This window comes from Elgaria multicarinata, chromosome 1 (genome assembly GCF_023053635.1).
Source record: "Elgaria multicarinata webbii isolate HBS135686 ecotype San Diego chromosome 1, rElgMul1.1.pri, whole genome shotgun sequence".
Classification (NCBI taxonomy): domain Eukaryota; kingdom Metazoa; phylum Chordata; class Lepidosauria; order Squamata; family Anguidae; genus Elgaria; species Elgaria multicarinata.
In genome coordinates this window covers 36191642-36214554 of record NC_086171.1, presented here as the reverse complement: position 1 = coordinate 36214554, position 22913 = coordinate 36191642, and the positions used below count along the sequence as shown (strand labels likewise).

The window sequence follows — 22913 nt, the reverse complement described above, 5'->3', positions numbered from 1 at the left end:
CATCAATAGAAGTATGGTTTCTAAATTACGGGAAGTAATAGTTCTCTACTCTGTGCTAAACGGACTTCACCTTGAATACTGTGTCCAGTTCTCGACACTACGCTTTAAGAAGGATTCAGATAAATTGGAATGAGTTCAAAGAAGGGCAATAAAATGATCAGGGGACAAGAATCTAAGTTCTGTGAGGAAAAAAATTGAAGGAACTGGGTATGCTTAGATTTGAGAAGTGAAGTCAGAGTGGGCGTTAGGATAGCCCTTTTCAAGTACCTAAAGGGTTGTCACACAGAAGAGGGCCACAACCTGTTCTTTATCATCCAAGACTGAAGAACACGAAATAGCAGGCTTAAGTTACAGGAAGGCAGATTTGGTTGAACATCAGGAAAACTTCCTAATAGTCAACTGCCTAGGGAGGTGATTGGCTCTTAATAGCTGGAGGTATTCAGACAAAAGACTGGGCAACGATTGGTCAGGGGTGCTTTAAACTGGATCCCTCCACTGATCAGGGCGTTGGATTTGATGGCCTAAGTGGCCCCTTCTAGCTCTATGGTTATTGGATTCACTGGAAACTTTTCATATAAAGTACCATTCTGGGAACCAAAGATTGCCAAGTTATAGACTCAGGTGTTTCTAGGCATTAGTTCAGGGGCCCAAACATTGTCCCATCGATGGTCAGGTTGCATATTTGAGTTGGCATCACCAAGCAGTAGGGGATACAAGTCCAGAACCCATGTGCTTTGATGGTATGGCACTGTTGAGAGGAGGGGCAGCACTGAGCGATGAATGTACCTCCTGAAAAAATCCCCTCAAGTGCCAGATCAGTAGTATAGTGGAGCTGTGTTTTACAGATTGCACATGACACTGTAAAACAATCAAATTTGGATGAAATGTTACAAAGAAAACAGAGCCTAATGAGTATTTTTAAACTACACATTGATTAATATCTGGTAGGTCTGTTGGTGCTTGGATGGCCAGCCACAGTACATAAGCTGCCTGTTTGCCATTTTCCCTGTGCACGATTGGCAGATGTGGTGCTGGTGATAGCGGAGCCAAACAGGGTCATCATTGAATCTGAACTGAGGAAAAGTAGAAAAGAGGACTTGTCTTTCATTACCCTGTCAGTGGTGGACACAATTCTAGCAGAAAATGGTTTAGATATTTAGAAATGATTCGTTTCCTTTGCCCCTACAGACCCCTCTAGCTGTCAAAGTTTGCTCAAAAGTCTCTGATGCAGACTTTAAGGTCATACAGGAGGTTGCAGCGGGGGGAGGGAGACATGCCCCCATCCTGGTTCCCTTGGCAAAATAGTTACGTCAGCGGAACAACTTAATTGGGTTTCAGCCAGAATTGACGATGCTGATCTAATAACTTTGGGTAACCTGGAAAAGTAACCAGCCAAATAGCACTGGGTTTGTCTGTTTTCAGACTGGCAGAACTTTCTCTCAAACTCCAGTTAGAGTTTGCTTCGTGAGCACAAATCTGACTCGTGTAACTTGTGGTTGATCTGGTTGCTGAACTGTCTGGAAGTGCCGAAAACTAGCACCTTACTCTTCTCCTTGCTTGCTTGGACTTTATTTCCCCAGCAACTTTCAGTGTGTTTAGAATATTTTAGTAAACCCAATTATTGCATTTGGAGGGAATTACATAAATTGTTTACCTAATCCTGACTGCAGGTCTTTTGGTTGCATTTACATCCCAACATCTCTCTCTCTCTCTCTTATATTATATTATATAATCATTTTATTGTATCATTTGGTTTTTCTTATAGCTGTTTTTAATAAGGGTTTTGTGCCAGGTTTTATATTTTGTGTTTTAAACTCTATTTTGTGATCTGCCCAGAGGGCTTTGTTTGTTGGATGTTATAGAAATATAATAGTAAAATAAACCATAGTTTTTAAGTAGAGTTTTCTTGTACTATTTAGTACTAATTCTTGTAGCACTAAGAAGTGATGACAAAATGAAGGCAAATATCATCTTAACCTTATCTAAGATGGCTAGCACCTATCCCAAACCCATTAGAAATTCTAGCTCAGTATACCTTTCTGTGGAAAACAAGCGTAAGAAACCGCAGTTCATTCTAGTAGTTAACAAATGGAGAGGCCTGCTTTTCAAATGTCTTAAGGAACATTTTCACATTGGAACCAGACCTGTGTTTGGCCTAGTTCACATTTGACAGGGAGCTGCAACCAGTCCCAGCTCTCAGATGAGTGCACTTGTAAAATACACATTCTCTACAGCTAGATTTACCCCTTTAGGTATACTAAAGTGTAATGTTTGGGTAGGCCCTTAGAGCCAGTGAGAATAAGTTTTAAAAGTCTCTTGTTCTTCTGAGCATTTGATGGATGATAGCTGTTTACACCCTTGTAATACTGTTTGTTTGGGTGTTAGACATCAACTGGCAAGGAAAAAACAAGTCCGCTGCCCTGCTGCCATAATGATTCTGCTTTTGTTATGGCAGTGCTGTTAGAACAGCAATAGTAAATGAAATTTTCACTCTATTACTGTGCGGCAGCGGTGGCAAATCCCACGCAGTCTGGAAAGCATTTTGTTTTCTTTTTAACATGATACAAGGTATCAGGTGGTCATGATTGACATTTCTTGGATAGAGCTTTATACGGCATTTCATGCAAATCATGTCTGAATGAGACTGCTGAATCAAATTACAGTTCTCTCCCATTATAGCCCCTGCAGATGTGCAACTGAGCTTCCTCAGCATCTATCGCCAAGCGTTCCTTATGAGGCCTTCCCATTTTCACAACTTGTCTACATAGTCCTATAATTGCAGCACTTACAATAGTGACGAAACGCTGAGTGTTTTCTCTTATCAGGTCTATAAGTAGTAGTAAGCCGATGTAGTGCGAGATTCCCACCCCCACCCCATACGCTGTCAAATAGTGTCAGGCTGGCAGAGGAGAAATGCAATTTAAAATGCAGGTGACATAATAACAAACATCCTCCATTTGCTAGTGGGCTTCTGATTAATCACTATTACCATACATTATCATACCATCAAATTTAATCATATCAGTGAATTCCCATCTGCAGGGGGAGCAGCAGAAGCTAAACATGATGGTAACAGCTATTAAACAAGAGTGGAAAAAAGGACTTCTAAAATGAAGCAGTCCATTCTCTTGTTGTGTCTTCTCCACAATGCATTCATTTACAAACGATAGAAATCATGGTTGCCTGCCCTTCCACTTGGTTTTGCTGGGGGTGGAATGGCCACTATTTTTAAAATACACAAATCGCAAAACATCAAATACACAAGTAAGTACTCAGCTGTGGAGATTCTGACCCATACAAGTGTTGAAACGGATGGGACCTCACTCCTGAACTTCAGCCCTCAGTATGTTGAAAGTAGTAGTTCTGTGACGAGTAGGAACTACCCCAGTAACTTAATCTGGGGATCTGATGGTCAAAAGGCCCTTATACCTATCATTTTGTTTGGGAGTCTTTTCTGTCAACGTGAAGGGATGAAGAAGTTCTCTGGCCACATGTGTGCTAATGTTCTGATGAGAGGGGGACTATGGAATGTATGGTTTGATATGGAAGAGGTCCCTGGCATAGACATGTGTTTATAATAAGTGGAATTTGGATAGAATAGGTCTGGGTCTTTAAGGCTAGTGATTCATGCACAAATTCCCTGTATATTTAGGCAGAAAGCATAGCTTTTAATAAATAGATGCATTTAAAAAGGAATACAGATTGATGGACACTAAGTCTGTGTGGCTATTCATGGTGCTGAGTAAAACCTCCAAGTTTGAAAGCAGCATACCTTCTGAGTACCAGTGCTGACAAAATAACAAAGAGTCACATTCTTTGCAGTCAGGAAACCCTAGATAGAAGGAAAACATTCCTCTTCCCTTCTACCACCCAACAAATCCCCAGTTTCAAATTCTCCCAAGTTCTAAGATAACAAACTTTCTATTTTTCCAGCATTCCTGCAAAAATATTATGTGATTGATTGGTTTTCGACATTTTTCTCTAGAATGACTCTAGAGCAATCTAGAATGATTCCTCCTATTATCACCCCCTCTTTCATAAAGTGAATTCACAGCAGCTTACAGAAGAAAATATCCAATAACAACATCACACCTGAACTTCAGTAGTAAATAGTTTACCGGGAGGGGGATCCATGGGTAATCAGCTTTATCATAAATTTTTGCAAAATATAGGCAACTATCAAGTAGCATTGGTTTTTCTTTTGGAAAGCTTTAGAAATACGAGCATTTAGAATTTTTTCCCCTTAATGTGCTTCGTTCATAAGAGAATGGAAAAGTTGAGGAGCAACCTTTTGAAATTCATGGCTCTCAAAAACAAAAGACAACTCTAGCTGAGATGCATGCATTAACTAGCAGAGCTGTGAGTTCCTGCCATCTATCTACCTGTGAGTGCAGTTTCTGTGTACGCTGTCGTAGGACACTTGTTCCCCACTGGTGCTAGCATAGCAACTGTTGAGGCTCTGCAGCTTGTCACATTCACCTGGAATCTCTGCTGGGAGCATGTTTTTTGTTTTTAAATTTTACATTGGTTAGCTTGAAGATTTTGTTTTAAATGCACAGAACAACCACCGTATTCTGTGTGTTTAAAACCACACTTGGACATAAGAACTAAAGACTGGAGCCCTGCTCTCTTTTTGGCTGTTATTGTCCATCTAATTGGTGCAAAGCATGGTCAGATGAAGGTCTCCATTGTGAAATTAATTCCAAGGCCACCATGTTTTTGGCATCAGAAATAGTTTGGTGAGAACATGATGGCTGTGGAGCCCATCTCACAGCGGTGGAACAGTCTTACATTGGAGGCATCAGTGTGATCCATTTCTATATGGATCTTACCTTGTGGTGATTGAATTGAACTGAGGTCATTTATCCAAGGGAAGATAAAATTCAGTGGCTGCTAAAGTAAGAGGATTAACATTTTATAAGAGATGGCTATAGTTTTAATGGTGTCATAGGCCACAGTAATCACTGATTCTTTGCATTTATACCATTTTTAATAAGAATTAACAGAGTATCTCCTACCTTGGTGTCAGTGGCACTCTCATAGCCTCTTTGCATTTTAAGTGAGATTAATAAATGAAAACATGTTGTAAAGGCAGGGTGTAATTTATTGAAAGATTCATGAAGTTTCAATGACATTGTTAAGGTATTTAATTAGTCGATTCGGAAAAAAAATATAGAGTGACCCTTTAGGAAAGCTGATAAGTCATATAATAGCTGTTAGATCCTCTTTATGCTTTGCTTTATAAGATTAACGTTGTGCTAACCAATTTATGCTAAGTTTTCTCTTTTATTGGTAGCCAAAGTTATCTGTGGTTCATGAATAGATTATAACAGATAACATCATGTAATTAACAAGAGATGCCGAAAAGTAAAAGTACAATTTGTGTAAGAATTGTATGAGAGAGAATGTTAATTTCTTAACTAGGGAGGATATTTGAGAGGATAAAAAGCAAAGCAAAATAGTGTAATTCTCTGACAGGATTAAGGTAATGTTATCTCATGTTCTTTCAGAAAGTTGGATTGCCTGTGTATGTGGAAGTCATGCTCAATGAGCTATTCAGATCCCTATTAAAAAAAAACATAGACAGAAGTTAACATTAAAATTTTGCAAAAGTAGATGATAACAGCCATGTTATTCCTTTGGTATGGTACATCATAGAAATGCATATAAAAAGAAGAAATGATGAACAGTGTTTGGTGGATCATGTTGATAGGCATTGACTAGACATAACTTACGTCAGGCAAGCCACCATGTCTGGCCTTAGCTGTCTCATCTGTAGTATGGGGATAATACTAATCTACTTTTACAGCGTTGCTGAGATTGTGTATGCAAAGCCATATAGCTCTTCTAATGTGCTATATAGAGTGTCAAATTCCATGAAAGGTTCCTCTGTTTAAATGGGCTTAAGATGCTTGCAGCCCTCAAGCTCTGTAAAGTTTGTAAAATGATTGTCCTATATAGTTAGATGTACAGTTGCATAAGGCAGTCCTGTGGGATGGTGCAGCCTACACAGTCCCCCTGTGGTTTACCTGGCTAATGACATGACCTGAGACTCACACAGACTGGGGTGGGGAGTACCTGCCTTTTTCTGGTTAAGGTCTCATAGGTATTCTTCTACAAAGCTATGAACCTCTTCTGTTTAGTTGGTGATGTCTAACATGGCAGCAAATACCCAAAATTTCTAAAATGCATTATGCCAAAGCATAGTCTTGCTGTGTTATGATTTAGGCCATATAAAGAGTTAAGATCAATTTTGACTGCTTACAAAATAATGTTTCTTATAGATTAGTATCTTGCTGCTCTTTGAAACTGGCCACTTGAAACCATGAAAAAGAGAAAGCACTGTATTTTCCAGGAATTATTCTGTGTCTCTTACAGTATGGTTATATTCCTTCAATTTGCTGTACATTTGTTGTGTGTCATAAGCACAAAAAGAAACATTCTGTCTGCACATTTTGATATGTAGCTTGAGTGTTAAATGTTCACAGTTAAATATCCATTGAAGAAAAGTCACCTCAGTTAAGTTCTAAAACAAATATGATATATTGATATTATATTTTTTTATTTCCCTTAAATGTGACTGTAGTTTTATGTATGGAATATCCACAGACTAGGTGATATTTCAGTGCTAAGCCATCCAAAACATGTAGTACCATGCTTGTATTCACCCACTTCTCGAATGAATGAAATGAATCTGTAGTTCATGCCCAGTGTGTTTGTTGTACTGGGTAACTGGGGTGTTGTACCTGTATAGTGTAAAACAAAAATATTTAGAAGCCAGGAAAGCTAAGCCCTGAATAGAATTTATCTGCTATACAATAAGAAATGGAATGCTCAGCTTGTGTTAAATCCTTCCTGTAATACAAACTTGCATTTAGGTGATCAAGAAATGTAGATTTATAGGGGGAAACGGACTATATAAATGTACAGCTATTTATAAAGAGCCTGATTCTGTGTTTGCTCCTCAAGGCAGCTACGCACAGGGTCAGATCAGATGCGTGGACTTCCCAGAGCAGGGTTTGCTGCCTCTCCTCGCCCTTGGATGGGAGCTGTCCCTGTCCTGTGTGCTGGAGCAGCAACCATTGGCCCTGCTGTTTACATAAGGGAAATGCCCTTGCGCAGCGTGTAGGAGCGTCATACCTGACCTCTCAAAAGATCATCCTTGAAGCCTCAAAGGTGCATTATGGAGAGTTGTTTAATATTGCAGCAGATCATAGTTTGCTTCAGAAAATTGTCTGATGCACTTGAGCAGGACTGGGCAAATTGTGGCCCTCCAGATGTTTGGGCCTAGAACTGGGAGTTGTAGCCAAAACATCTGGTGGACCAGCAGTTGCTCAACCCTACCCTAGAGAATGATCTAGTTCAGTAAGTTCATTTTACTTACTTGTATGTAGTAAACAACAAAGCCCAAAAATAATAACACCCCATGTTATTTATTTTTTTTGTTCTAATACATCAGACGTATTTGACCTGAAATATTTGAGGAAAAAGTATTGTAATGTGATTTTAAATGTTGTAGAAATTTTTATTGGAATACTTATAAACATTTTATCGACAATAGCATGTACTTCCCTTACATTCTTTAAATTTAGGGGCGGGGGTGGTGGAAACAAGGTACTGACAACCGTTGACACCAATGAATGTTAGCAACTCAAATAACTGTTCATGTTATGCTGACAACCACTCATCTACAACTTTGAAACTGCCAAGTTTGCCTATTATGTATTTGCAATTGGCATCCATTCATTGTTACTAATGAACTTATGAAATGGAAAAATTTCCACAGAAAAATGAAGCACTGGAAAATTTTCTGTTCCACCTCAGTCACTGGGTACAAGGAGTCCTGTGGACCTTGAAAACTTAACAAATTTGTGGCATTACAATAAAGGCCACTTCAGCAAATGAACAAAATTTGCTGGAAAACCATTCCATGCAAGACTAAGAACTGAACAGTTAAAAGTATTGTTAAAAGCTATCCCAACTGCTAGAGGGACATGACCTGTGAAATCTGCTTCTAGAATAGGCAGTTGCTTAAAATCTAGGGGAACTGGTATGTAAGCTTTCACAGGAGTCCAAATGTTTATACCTTAACAGTTCATTTCTTAAGAAGAGTTATGACAACATCATATCGTCACTTCATATTAATTCGGTTAATGGGTGCTTTTGTCATAAATGGTGCTTGTCTTTTTAGCAGACGATATGGCATGTTCTTTCACAGAATCAAAAGGAGGAAAAATCAATTACTGAGCTTAAATTTTAAATGGCTCTTTCCAGTGCTGATTGTGAAATAACTGAATATTGTATCAATCTGTAATGCATTTCTGTAAAACCAAGGGTGGCAAATCTATGTTAATTTTTCATATCCCTTCTGTAATGAATGCTTCAGATGCTTAAGTATTTAGGGTTATGTGCTTTGTCAAATGTTGGTTCCCTATTATTCTTGGAAATATGATTTCTTTACTTTAGAATGGGGGAGAAATCAATTTATGACATCCAGAAAATTAAAGTAGCTTCATTTTGGTTGCTTAGGTTGTACTAAATAGATAGCAAAGAATAGCATGGTTTAAAGAGATAAATGTCAGGAGCATTTTCTAAAGTAGACATTCAGACTTTTGGATTAATGGGATAGAAGGTCAATAATTGCATGGATTTCAGTAAGCTTGAAAAGCGATGGCATTCCTGTGGTGCTGCTGTGATTATTAAAACATTTTGAATTCATTGCAAAGATACTGTGCTTAGGTTCACTGTTCGCTGCCACAGTGGAAGATATGACTCGGTGGAGTTGCCAATTTGTACAGATTACAGGAAGATATTTTGATCTTTAAAAAAAGGAGAGAGAGGATATTCTAAATGGGCTGTGGAAGAAATGTTTGAAGATTAACTTCATTTGTTTTGTTATTTCCTTTGTATTATTCAGGGCCCTCCAGATTTTCAACAAAACCCTCCTGGCCCTGTTCCTACCAACTTTAATCAAGCCCCAAGACTCTCCCTCCAGGATCAGTGGAGAGGACCACCACCACCTCTGCCACCACCACCTCCACAGGACAGAGAGCCTTTCTTCATGGGAGGTAGCATCTTCTTGTACATCAGAGGGAGGCATCTTCTTCAGCTCTTAGTAGAGTGATAGGGTGTTCTAACTACTGAGCCAGAATTTTTCCCATCTGATACGTGTAAGCCACTCTAAAAGCTAGCAGATCCTCCACTCTTTGTAGCTCAGCATTTAGCAACTCTATACCAGTTCTCCAAAGAGCATGGCTGTTGATTTAGTTCTCTCCTGTTTTTTTTTTTTTTTTTAACTGGCTGATAACATTATTGTAAAAGAAGTTAAGAAGGCAACACAGTCTCAGGAAGGCTTGCATGTACAGATGGTAAAAGTGGTGGAAGCCTTCATAAGCACGCTGGGGTGTCTGCTCTGTTGCAATTCATAGAATTTAAATTCCAAGTGTGCGGCTTGTAAAAAATTAGTTCTATTGCTGATGATGATTGCTTCCAGTTAAAAACTAATGGAATCTCCAACTGAAAGTGTCTTTCCCTTTCTGAATTATCTCCAAGAATTTATTCTGCAGGCACTAACAGTGCTGCTTGTAGGGGTTATCTGCCTTGTGCAGGTTGCCTGAGGGTTGGCAATGGCCCTACTTTGAGGTAGGGTTTTAGTCTACAAGGCCTACAGTGGTCCACTCTAACCCCAATTTATTTATATTTATTTATTACGTTTCTCATCTACCCAGTAATCAGTGCCTTTCACTCCAAGCGCTCAGACTTGCTGGGTAGTATAGTAACAAAAACGCCCAGTCTAGAATGCCTTGTGAGGGAGGGCCCTTAGCTGAGTGGCCGAGCACATGTTTTCAATGCAGAAGGTCAATCCCTGGTTTCTCCAGCTGAAAGGATCAGGTAGCAGATGATGAAAAGGGGACCTCTGCCTAAGTCCCTGGGGAGCCGCTGCCACAGTAGACAATGCCGGGCTAGATGGACCAATAGTCTGACCTTATACGGCAGCTTTCTATGTGACTCTTATCTACAGCAGGTCTCTCTGTGTGTGTAGGCTGTACAGTTTGCTTTAATGACAGGTAGATTTCCTAACTCTGCTTGTTTTTGATAGATCCTCGATTTCCCAGCCATCACTTGTTTGAACAGCGGAGTCCTCCTCCACCGCCGCCACCTCCACTCCTCAACAGCACCCATCCTGTTCCCAGTCAAAACCCACTCCCTTTCAGTCAGCCTGGACCAGGTTTTAATCAGCAAGGGCAGCAGCCCATGTTTCCTAGAGAGAGGCTGGTGAGGCCAAACATTCAGCCTCAGGGCCCAGTGGGAGTTCTTCACTTCAACCAGCCCGGAGCAGCAAATACACGGCCCTTCCTTCCTCCCAGGCAGTCATTCCTGCAAGTCCCAGGGCAGCCGTTCTTGACAACTCTTACGCAGCCCAACATGCAGGTATGAAACCATGATGAGAGTCCATAGTTAACTGTGTTTAGCTGTCTTGAGAATCCAGGGCTTAAGCAGTTACAAAAGCGTGAGTAAGTCCTCCTGTGCAGGTAAAGGGAGGAGCATCCTTCCTGCCATTTTGAGAGCATCTCGGTAGGGCAGAATATAGTCCTGCCATCCTCCAGACATTGTAAAAACGATGGTGATGGTCTTGCCTGGTGCTTGGCAATGCAATGCCCAGGGATTTTTTTTATTTTGGGGGGCAATGTGTGTGTGGCCCCACCCCTCTTTTAGAGATCTCAGAATTTGTAAGAAACATATTTGGAGCAACCTCTCCCCTCGATGGTTCTGGTCCTGTGCTTAAGAACAGAGTGAATTTGTACAGGTGATTACTTTTACTCTTACCTACACTTTAAAAAGCCTCAAGCCATTTTTGGTTTGTTTGTTTAAGCAATATGCTGCCCTTTATGCAAAACCGGGAACGTTTAATGTTTGGATTGATATCACAAGTGTAGATGAAATTTAAATGGGCCTTTTATTGCTGTTCCAAGCATGAAAATATGTGTATGTGTTTCCCCCCCCCCCCCCCCCCCCCGTGCTAGTGCTAATTGAATTACAAGGGTTAGTGGCAACTTTATATCAGCATAGTCCTTCAAAGTGAAGATATTAAACTGCTATGATTTTTGGCGAAGCTGTTCACAGCTAATGAGATTAGAAAAGTTTGTAATGCGACATTTTGTTCAATATTCCATGGCTTCCTAAATTGATTTATTCCAGAATAAATATGAAAATGATCTATTGTTTAAAAACAAGTTCCTGTGTTGTGAGTAGATTAAGCGTGCATCTAGAAAACATGTTGGGTCACTTCAAAGGTTAGAGCACCCTCTGCTGGTACAGTTGTCTTTCGTGTGAGGGTGCTAATAGATTATTTATTTATTTATTACATATCTGTGCCGCCCAATAGCTGAAGCGCTCTAACTGGTTCACAGCGATTAAAACCACAAAATGGAGCATAAAATATAAGATTTAAAAGTTGGAAACTATAGTATAAGAGTCAAACACATACATACAATCACTAGCAGCAATGCAGAGATTTAAAATACAACAACAGATTTAAAGCAACATAGCAAAAAGACTAAAATGCCTGGGAAAATAAAAAGGCCTTCACCTAGCACCAAAAAAGGCACAACAACGTAGGTGCCGGGCAAGCCTCTCTGAGAAGCTCACTCCACAACTGGGGGGGGGGGGCTACAACAGAAAATACACAGCGACAGCATGCAGTCTTTTTTTCTTAAGCCATTTATTTTTTTAAAAAAAGTGACTGTTGCATTTCAGTAATTGTAAAATACATTTAGATGACCGTTGAGACTCCCTTATTTTATTTTATTTTATTTTATTTTAAAAAGGGAACAGATGTAACTTAATACCATCATGCAGTATAGGCATTTAGATTAATTTGAGCTCACCTTAGACTCGGACTGGGTGGTGGTATTTTTAATGCGGGCTTTTCTTTAATCGTCGCAATTCTGGTATACGGCATCCCGTTTAAGTCTCTTTAGCTACCTAGCAGGTGGAGCATTTACTGCATTCGCAAACCTCCTGCTGTCTTTTAAAATGCGCAGGGCCCCTTGCACCCTCCGCTGCAGCCGCACCAGCAGCACCAACCGCCGCCGCACCACCACCAGCAGCATCCACAGCAGCATCAACCGCAGCACCAGCCGCCGCCGCACCACCACCACCAGCAGCAGCACCACCAGCAGCAGCACCACCTCCTTGCTGTGCCTCCGCAGCCTCTGATCCCAGTCGCCCCATCCCAGTTCAGACCTCATATGCAGACTTCACAGCAACAGCAGAGCAGCAACCGGATGCAGTGTCAGCAACGGCAAGGCCTGGTCAAGGCCAGGCATGTAAGTATCATTTCAATCCAGGATCAAAAACCTGGCCTGCAGGGCCAGTAGGAAGCAGGGAAGCTCCAAAGTTCATATTTTAAAATGTGTGAGGAGTCACATCTCTCATTCCTGGCCCGTCATCCTTGTAAATGTGTGTAATTACCCTCTAATAATATCCTCTCATTTCTGAATACCTCAGTTTCCGTAGCTTACAAGGAAACATTTAGGAGATAGTCACACACACACACACACACACCCCTCTTTGCCTGAGTTCTCTCCATCTTGAATTATAGTGATCGCACCCAAGGGGCTGCATTTTTCTCCTCTACCTTCAGAAAACCAGACAGGATCCACAAGGGCCAGAAAGCATTAGTGCTTAGTACAATGACACAGAGCTCCTTTTTAAAACCTCTCTCACAGCCCCAAGTATTGTTGTCCCTGTGTTAAAACAGGGCTCCATTGTGGAGTCTGTGAGCACAACTTTCTCCTTGCTTTGTACTGGGAAGAAAAAGAAAGCACTTTTGTTTGCACTGCGTCTTGGAGGTTGCCTGTTTGATACAGAGCAGTCTTATTTGCATTGGGCTGTGCAAAGGAGCACAGGGTTCAAGTTTGCTGCCACCGTATGCCATGCTGTTTGTTTTTACTCATGTTATGAGTTGCCTCGATAACCAAAGATCTCAGGGTGAGGTCAAAGAGGTAAAGCGTTATCCAAAATCAAATCAATAAAAGCACTGTTCACAATGCGGATAATAAGTATTTAAGCCAGCAAATACCCCCCAAAGATCTGAAACATATACATTTGGGAGGAAAACAGTTCCAAAACACAACCTTAAAATGCAGTAGAGCATTACAAGACCAGTCCTAGACTCATGCCAAAAAGTCCACGATCTAGGGGCTAGGCAGACCTCTCTAGCAAAGGCATTCCATAATTGGGAGGTTACCACCGACAAGTCCTGCTCATGATTTTCCGTATGCAAGGGAGTTCAGAGTAGGGCCATTTTTCTCAGGACCTGAGTAAGGACACATGGGAACATATCTTTCAGTTACTGTGGCTCTAAACCATGAAGAGCTTCATAGTTTAAAACTAGCAGAATCAGGTCCAGAAACAAACCGGAAGCCAGTAAAGATGATAACAATGCAATTGCAATGAACAGTGTAATAGCATAATTCCTGGTTCTAATCAGTGTCCACATCTTCAGGCCTTAAAACATAAAGTCATTCAATAACATTTGACCGAATGGTGCTCAGGACACCTCCACAGATTGAACTGTGGCATCTTCTACTTCCTTGTGGTTTTTATTTATTTATTTTAGCATTTTATCCTGCCCTTTAGCCAGAAAGGCTCTCAAGGCGGCTTACAAAAATAGTTCTTAAGGCAGTCCCTGCCCACAGGTTTACATTCTCATAGATCTCCTGTCAGGTGAGAACCCAAAATCCCTTAAACCACTCAGAACCACTCCGTTGGATGCTGTTGAGAGGATGCAGTGGTGGAGGAAAGAAATCTTTTTCGCCTGCATCACCACCACAGACTAGGCTCAGTAACGAGTTCTGAAATCTATCAGGGATATAGATGTTTCTCTCCATCTATATTCCTGATGCCTTTAGCTCAGATAAATTCCAATGCACTGGCTGGGCTCTGCAATGCAGGAAAGGATACTTGATGGTCAAGGTGTCAACTGCCTGAGTCAGCTCCATGTCCCACAGAGTGACAAGGGATTTCAGCAGGAGCACCCACCATATTAGTTGGGAAATCTCCCAGAGCCTTGTGGGATGGATTTAAATCCATTTGCTCCTGAGGGTGGACTGTCTTCATAGGTCCTTGCAAGCCTAAATGCTGACAATAGTTGATCTGACCATGGCAAAGGAATAGATGTAAAAACTGCTCCAGATAAGGTGGTCCTGACGTGGATATTGAGGTCCCCCAGGAGTACCATTCTGAGGATTCTTAGCAACTAACCTTAGCACCATCAGCTTGGGTAGGGAGACTGGACAGTGTGGTGGGCAGTGCACCAACAAAATCCCTAACCTGTCCCTAAGAGCCCAACGCAAGATGCAGGCACTCTAGGGGCTGCATAGGACAGGCTATTATGGCTGCCTGCTAAAGGATGCTTAGGGAAGGCTATGTCTGCAGGTGAGTTTGGCTACGTTTATTCATCTCTTGTAATCCTGTAACTTTGTGGAGAACCATAGATGGCTTTTTCCTCTGCTATCTTCTTCTTGTTGTTGTTAAAGAGATTTCAAATAATTTAGCACTGCTGTCTTGATCTTCGTTCAGCTTTGCTTCCTTGGACCTTCGGTAGGTGAATGGGTTGAGACCTTCATTTCCTTAGTAAGATGAATGCTGAGAGAAAACCAGTTTCTTAGGTCAGACAGTTGATTATTAGTTCTGTTCCATCCACTGCTCTTCCTTTTAGAAGTCCAGTCCTGTTAGCTTATCCAGGCGGCTTCTTCTTCTTCTCCTTCTCCTTCTCCTTCTCCTTCTCCTCCTCCTCCTCCTCCTCCTCCCGAATAGTAGAGTGGGAAGGGGCCTATAAGTCCATCGAGTCCAACCCCAATGCAGGAATCCACCTCAACGCGTTCTTCTTCTTCATAGTAGCAGCATAGCAAAGGGGATGTGCTGTACATATGCTGTTGTGATGGCCACTAAAAAAATAATGGATTCAGAATCTCCAGAACCCTATGTCATGTTTTGTTCTTCATGGTACTGTAGCAAAATCCTCACTGTACACTGGATACTAAGAACTTGGTAATATCAGGAGTATTTTTTAATGATTGTTTCAGAACACCCCCACGCAGAACCTTGTAAAGCGTCCAAATCAGCAACTTCAGTCACCTGCTCCAAGGAACAGTAACTTACGTGAATTGCCAATTGCACCCTTGCATGCAATTGAAGCTGCTAACAACCGAAGGACCTCAGCGCCTGCTGCTCAAGTGAAACCCATTGCCAGCGCCACCCCTGCCATGAGGCCTGTTGCAGGTGTCAAGAACCAGCAGGGAAGAACTGAGACAAAACCTAGAGCGCTTGCTCCGGTGGCGCAGCCTAAAGCGGAGGCCAAATCTGAGCCAGAGGTAAGGAATCTCCTCAGTGAATTTTGTTGTGCTTTACTCATACATGGATGTCTCTATATAGCCATTTGCAGAGAGCCAGCTCTGTTAGTCTGTGGCAGCAAAGACACCCAAGGGTCTCGTGGCGCCTTAAAGACTAACAGATTTATGCATTGCCCATGTTATCAGATACATCTTATTCAGTTACAAAAATTGTGCTGAGCAATTGACAGAAGGAAGAACCCATATTAACCAGATACTGTACAAGATTGTGGCCTCTCTTTTCTTTTCTTTTTTTGGACATAATGATAAAATAGAGTTGGGCCAAAATATTTAGCCCACTGTTTTTTTGGTTTTTTGTTTATTTTGCAGAAGTGGGGCAGAAATGCTCCCTGACTCAGATTGATGTTATCATTTGTGGGTAGGGGCGATTCCAACACTTTCACCAGGGGCATAAGGTTCTCTTAATTGTTTTTAAATCCAAAGTGGCCACGGGTGACTTTCTTTTCTCCTTTAAAAAATAAATTAAAAAACTTGCTGTTGACTGGAGCCGTCCGGCAGCATTCCTGGGGACAAAATCCCCAGGAGCAGTGCTATGTGAGGTGATGGTGGAAAGATGACTGCTCCATGGCCTGTCCGTGGGGGCAGCCGTGTCTTTCTCCCACGAATACCCCTGGGATCGTTGCTACATTACTTTGTGTCATTCCAGGGTACGTTTTGTCCCCAGGAATGTTGCAAGATGGCAGCAACCAGCAGCAAGACTTTTAAAAAAAATAGTTCGAAGCAAGGCCGCCTCATACTTAAAAGTTAAGAGCATCCTAGGAAAGGTTTTGGAATTCCTCCTCCTGAGGATTGCTGAAAATATCCTCGACCCACACATTTGCAAGATGCGAATGGCTGAACAAAGGTATATGTAGGATTTTGAATCATGGTCTAGTGCAGCCTTCACCAAACCTATGCCCTTTAGACTACAACTTCCAGCACTCCTGACCATTGCCTTGCTGGCTGGGGCTGCTGGGAGTTGAAATCCAAAACATGTGGAGGGGAGGATGGTCTAGTATTACAGGATGAGCTGCAGTGAGCCTCAGATACATCTGCTTCCCACTCCCTGAGAAGAAGGAACTCAGAAGCTTTCACTTCCCTTTTAGATTAATTGCAGTTTGTCATGATGTCAGAAACCAGGTATGCTCTTCAACTTAACTGTGGTTTGTTGAAACAAGCCAACTTCAAATCATAATTTTATGAGGTTGGTTTGTTTCAACATCGTTAAGATTTATCTCAGTTTTGGAGTTGGGTGCTGCGCTAAACTGCTCAATCTCCTTGCTGCTTTGCCAAACAAGGGAGGAGGGCACTAGTCTAAGGCTCACTGCAGCTCGTTCTTGGAACCCTAAATCAGAGGTGGCAGCCCTTCCTGGGGAAAGCCCTCTGCAGCAGAAACATCCCAATTGAGGCACCAGCTGGAGGTGTTAGGTTGGGGTGACTTCACCTGCCCATGCCTTCCTTCATTATGGAGGATGTCAAAGCTTGGGGGGGTTTCTTAGAACCATCTCTGTCACTTGAGGCTCAGGTGGCCTCGAGTGCCTTCTACCAGCTCCGTTTGGTGGCCCAGCTATGCCCCTATCTGGACAGGGATAACCTAGCTTCAGTTGTCCATGCTCTGGTAATCTCCAAATTAGATTACTGCAATGCGCTCTACGTGGGGCAGACTTTGAAGATGGTTTGGAAGCTGCAGCTTGTGCAAAATGCAGTTGCTAGATTGATAACTGGAACCAGAAGGTTCGAACATATAACACTGATTCTGGCCCAGTTGCATTGGTTGCCTATACGTTTCTAAGCCCAATTCAAGGTGCTGGTTTTAACCTATAAAGCCTTACACAGCTTGGGACCACAATACCGGACAGAACACCTCTCCTGACATGAACCTACCCGTACACTGCGCTCAACATCTAAGGTCCTCCAAGTGCCTACTCCGAGGGAAGCAACAAGGGAGAGGGCCTTTTCAGTGGTGGCCCCCCAATTATGGAAAGATCTCCCCGATGAGGCTTGCCTAGCACAAACATTGTTATCTTTTTGGTGCCAGGTCAAGGCTTTTCTCTTCTCCCAGGCGGTTAACATCATTTATCAACACATGCTAAGTTTGTTTTTTAATGGACCCCAGAACTGTTATTGTTTAAATGGATACTGTTGTTTTATACTGGTTTTTTTATGTTTTAAGTTTTGTATACTTTTTAATGTTCACTGTTTTAACTTTTGTAAACCGCCCGGAGCTTCGGCTAAATTTAATAAATTTATCCTGCTGATCAGAGATAACAGGGGCATTGCCTTGTGCGCCACTTCCTCTCCCAGTTGTGGGAGGGAGCAGTGTGCCAAGGGGGATTCCTGCTAGCCTTCAAGGGGTATTCCTTTGAGGAGTGGTAGAGCTTTGAGCCCCTAAATCCTTTCTGTAGAGCCACGTCCCAGATTTCTTGCACCCAGAAATTCTTGAGTAGAGAACAAGAGCCACTACATAATGTTGGGAAGTTGACTAGATGTAGCTGTAAGATCAAATTAATGTTTGTTTTTGTGGAAGGACAAAGTAGTACTTAGTAGCCCATTTTGTTCTCTTTGCCATTAAAAGTGCAGTGCCATTTTAAAGTGCTAGGACACTGAACTGCAAATCAGAAAGTCCTGAGTTTTAATTTCTCTCAGCCAGCTGGAGTAGCAAGTCATTTAGGGATGAATTGACAAGTAACTGTGGCACCAAAGGACTGCTTTCTCCCTAGAGATTTCCCCTTGGGGGTAGGAAGCTTGCTGACTGAGTCTAGGGTGGATGGTCTTCAGCATGCTCAGTATTTGGATCCAGCTACTCAAAGCCAGTGTGTGCTTCCCTGTGGACGTGGCTTTGGTAGACTTGGGTTCAGCACCACCTCTCTCATGGATGAATCCTGTGGCCTCTTAACCTCAGTCAGAATGCAACTCCCAGGTTTATTGGGGAAAGCACACTACTAAGCCTTGAAATTTCAGAATACAATGTCAGTGATGATAATAGACAGGAAAGCTGCTAATTAAAGCTTGTAGTTTATCTCATGTGCATTTCCTGTTGATGACTTTCTAACCATCTTGCTTGCCAGTTAAATATGAATATTGCAGAAGAGAGAATTATGTCTTGTGAAAGTAGACGTTGACTTGTATTAGTTCAGATAATGTTACATTGCTTCAGTGATGCAGGACCTTCATTTCCCCTCTAACTCTTAAGTACAGGTAATCCATACTGTAGTGTGGGCCAAACAAGACGGCTTTCTTCAACCTGTTCATTTGCAGTAGAGACAGAGATTGGCTGTCTCCATCATTTATTCCATGTATTTCTTGTTTAGGCTGTTAATCAGTTTAAATTATTTATTGTTTAGGTTAGTTTTAGGTCACCTAATCGCAAAGGCTCTGTAGGTGGGTTTCAGGAACAAAGGCAGAACTGGTGGGCTGGGATCTGTACGTGGGTCACACCACTTGCCACGCTGGGATTACTTTTTGTTTACATATCTTGAATGGAAAGAGAAAGTCGAGCAGGCAAAGGAGGAGCAAGAAGAAGAAGAGAGAGTAGCTGAAAGAAGAAAGTGCAAAACAGAGGAGGGGGCGTGCCTATATGGTGGTAAATTAAAATTGGTTCTTGTGTTGCAAGTTTGAGGAAAACTTCTGAAAAGATTACAGATGACTGTCATAGAGAACAGGTTTTTGATATACATCTCTGTTGGATATATATGAATGAGATAAATCAAAGCTGCTAAATCATTTATTATCAGAGTGTAGTAAATTCAGTATGAAGCACATCTAGTTGGTGGTTTGAGAGGGTTAAAACGCTTACATTACTTAAAATGAAGCAGGTCTGTTGTATTATCCATTAAAATATGCATCCTGTTGAAGCTTACTAACTCAGAAGCAACTCTTAGAATCAGGTTTTTTATTATCTTGATTTTTCATAGTTTCCATGAAAGATGCGTTTTCTGCCAGAATTTTAGGCTCTTTATAAAGGTTATTTGAAACACAAAGGGTATAATACTTTCAGAAAAGCTTAAGGCTGGAATATTAAAGCCATTCCTGATATACCATTAATATTCCAACACTGCGTTTGGCAACATTTTAATTCTGAAGAGAGTGCATGAGTTCAAGGTCAGAGAGATTGACTTGTGCTGTTCATTATAACCAATTATTGTGTGACAAATGAGTTTCAGATCAGGCTGAAAATTCTGTAAGAAAAATCAATAGTTCTAATCAGGGCCTTTCAGGTCATTTACCACCCTACCTTTTGTTAGTTTGTCAGAAAAGAGCAAGATAAAACCTGTGTGACAGTGGGCTGCCTCTGTATTGTTACTGCTTCCATTTGAAACAATATTTTGAGATCTTGAATTATAGTAATAGTTTAATTGGTTTCAGTAACTTCTAAATGAGTTCTGATTTGGAAGGCTTCAGTTTCAGCATTCTGATTTTCTAGCTCCTTAAAATCTAAGCTAGAGACATATATTCTTTGACTCTTCATAGCTTGGCTAATTAATAGCTAATAAACTTTTGTGAGGAACTGTGTTATTAAAAGCATCCGCATCATTTCTCAGTTACATTAAAAATGGTCCTTGGCCATTATATTCATTCTCTCTCTCTCTCTTTTAAGAAGTAGCACCATATTTTTTTTATAAAAGCTGGACAGGAGCTCTTATCCCTATAACTTGTTTCCTTTGCTGTTCTGTAGTTTCCTGATGAAGATGAAGAAACCAGACTTTACCGCTTGAAGATAGAGGAGCAGAAACGTTTAAGGGAAGAGATTCTGAAACAAAAGGAGCTCAGGCGGCAGCTTCAGGCTGGAGCTCGGAAGAGAGAGTTGCTTGAAAGGCTTGCACAGCAGCAGCAGCAGCAGTGTTCTTCAGTGCAACAGCAGGAGGAAGAAACTTCACAGTTGCCCACCAATGGAAACCCGCTGCTTCCCCTTCCTGGTGTACAGCCCCGCCAAAATGTGAAGTACAGACTGATGGTTAAAAAACAAGATCCAGTAGTTCCAATCCCACCAGCTGTTCAGCCTAAGCCCACAAACATTCTGCAGGCTGGAGATAATGCACAGTTTCAAGGACAACAAATAAAAACAGTAAAGCAGCTAAGGCAGACTAGGACGGTGCCCGAAAATGAGCTCCAGCTACCTTATAAAGGGTTGCAAACAAAGCCTGCTGCATTGCTCTTGAACCCATCTCAAATTGCTCGGGTGGCATCGGTACAAAGCCAACCTCAGGAACTGAAGCCTGGGGTGAAAAGAACTGTCATGCAGCGGGCAAACAGTGGTAGTGGAGATGGGCCCCATGTCGGCACCAAAGTCAGGGTGATTAAGTTGTCAGGGGTAAGTTACCAGGCTTGTCTGTCTTCTGTTTTTGTGTGGTCTGTTTGTGGTCCATGTCTGTCCTATTGGTGTTATTGGCAAAAGCCCAAAGAAACTAACGTTGAAAAAAACAGGCATAGCGAAATCCGACTTCCTAATCTTTCCGTGTTAATTTTGACCTGGCAGAGTTCTGTGTGGGCAAGGGTATGTATAGCTATTTTATATGATTCCACCCACCCACGGAATATTTGTACCTTTCCCCATATTGTAATCTCAAATAGTCCCATGGAGCTGATGGGAATATGGCATAAATTAACAGCATAAGCACACCTAGTATAAAGGCAGCCACAGGCGTATTATTTAACAGTACAGCACATAGTTAAACTAAGGAATTCGCTACGACAAGGTGTAGCGATGGCCACCAATTTGGATGGCTTTAAAAGGGGATTGGATAAATTCCTGGAGGAGAAGGCTATCCATGGCTGCTAGTCCTGATGGCTATGTGCTACCCCCAGTATCAGAGGCAGTAAACTTATATACACCAGTTGCTGGGGAACATGGGCAGGAAAAAGTTTAATATTTAGCAACAGTAGGTTGTAGTGTATGACAGACCAAATGCAAGTAATGTGTGATTATGTCCAAAAGAAGAATCTGCTCTTTTAACAGAAGGATAATATTCAAAGCATTGCTCTCTGCTTACTGTGCTTAGGTTACAACTTGAGAACTAGGTGATGTTTTGGGATGCCAAACTTAAATGTCAATAAATTAGAGAATAATCCCCGTTCAAGGGATCTGTCTTTTAGGCCAGGAAGTGGGATTTTAATGAAAGGAGTGAGGAATAAACAAAAAGTATTCACATTTATGCAGAATGTTGCATCCGGAAAGCTTAAGAGCGGAGTATATCTACTGTAGGGAGAGAAAAAAGATGAGGAGCAATAATTCTATCAAAAATAGGAAGAGGAAATGGGCTATGTTGACGGGGAAATTAGCATCTCCCCCATCTCTCTGACTCCTAAGGATAGGAACAGAATATTTTTGTTTTGCCTTTTAAAGTGAGAAAGAGTTTAGCTATTGACAATAAAGGTATAGGGTCCTGTCCTGACCCCAGATCTTGCTGTATTAGAACATCTTGGACAATCCCTATGAAAGCATCCAGCTAAGCTATAAAAGGTTCTCCTCTCCTGCCCCCCACCTCACCCAAGTAGGTAGTAGGCATAGTAGGCATGTCCAGTTCTGTAAAGTGCACAGAAGCATTACTGTGCGGCAGGGAGAAGAAGGGGCAGAGAGGAGTATAGCTCAAGGTTTATCTCGTTTATGTACCTCATGCTGAGTATAAACAGGCAGAGTTTTCAATAGTCTTTTTCAAGCAAGTATGGCATCCAGGCCATTGTCGGATAAGATATGCCAAACAGGCTACTGGCTAAAATGAGTTCCCCACCCCTGTTGTAGAAATATTCTTTGGAATATATTTGAAGCAGGTATCCAGTTCTGGTCTTTCAGTAAAGATTTTCTCAGTTCCATGGAGTTGGATTTGACAGTTCCTGAAATAGTTTCTAATTGTCGTATGCGCTGTTATATGTTAGCCAAAAAGAAGCTGCATTGGAAGCAACTTAGGAACTTGGTTAAATCATTTGAAACTTGTTTTGTGGGTGGTTGTTGTTGTTATTATTATTATTTATTCAGTTTATATCCCTCCTGTATATAGAATATCCTAAGCAGCATGCTGTTTTCTCCCAGGAAAAGTAATTACCACTGTGTTTCAGTTTTCCACAAGTGCAGTCAAATTGATGGGATTTCGACTTTAAAAAGTGGTTCCAAAGTACAGGGAAGTAGTTTTAGGGTGCTCCACATTAAGTACAGATTAATTGTCAGAAAAGTTCAGCAGGTGAGTAAGTAGCCTAGAGAGACTGTAGAATCTCCTTCTTTGGAGAGTGACATGTGAAGGTTGAACATGCATATGTGGGATGGTTTATATTATGGAGACTGAAATACAAAGAAGCTTTGTGCACAGCAGAAGCAATGGCATGAAACTGGAGCTTCCTTCGATTTTGGGGGGCTGCAGCAGCTCCCACTGCTAAAGAGGCAAGTTGCAGACTGGCATATTTCCTTGGCAGTGTGAGCTGTTGTGGCAAGAACTTTAAAGACAGCTCCAGCTGGGTGCCGGGCTCTAGCCTTCACGCACACACAGTTGCTTTGGGTTGAGGCCAAAGTATCCTGCCATAGAG

At 41.6% G+C, this 22913-nt stretch overlaps 1 protein-coding gene across 2 annotated transcripts in view; it reads left to right on the top strand.

Moving 5' to 3' along the window:
* RBM33 (RNA binding motif protein 33) overlaps positions 1 to 22913 on the top strand; it is a 105513-nt gene that overhangs the window by 39164 nt on the left and 43436 nt on the right. For both annotated transcript variants that reach the window (XM_063125989.1, XM_063125998.1), the window contains exons 11-15: positions 8918 to 9068; positions 10100 to 10431; positions 12045 to 12329; positions 15093 to 15380; positions 20074 to 20709. In XM_063125989.1, coding sequence (XP_062982059.1) covers positions 8918 to 9068; positions 10100 to 10431; positions 12045 to 12329; positions 15093 to 15380; positions 20074 to 20709 — 1692 coding nt within the window. The remainder of the gene's footprint in view (positions 1 to 8917; positions 9069 to 10099; positions 10432 to 12044; positions 12330 to 15092; positions 15381 to 20073; positions 20710 to 22913) is intronic.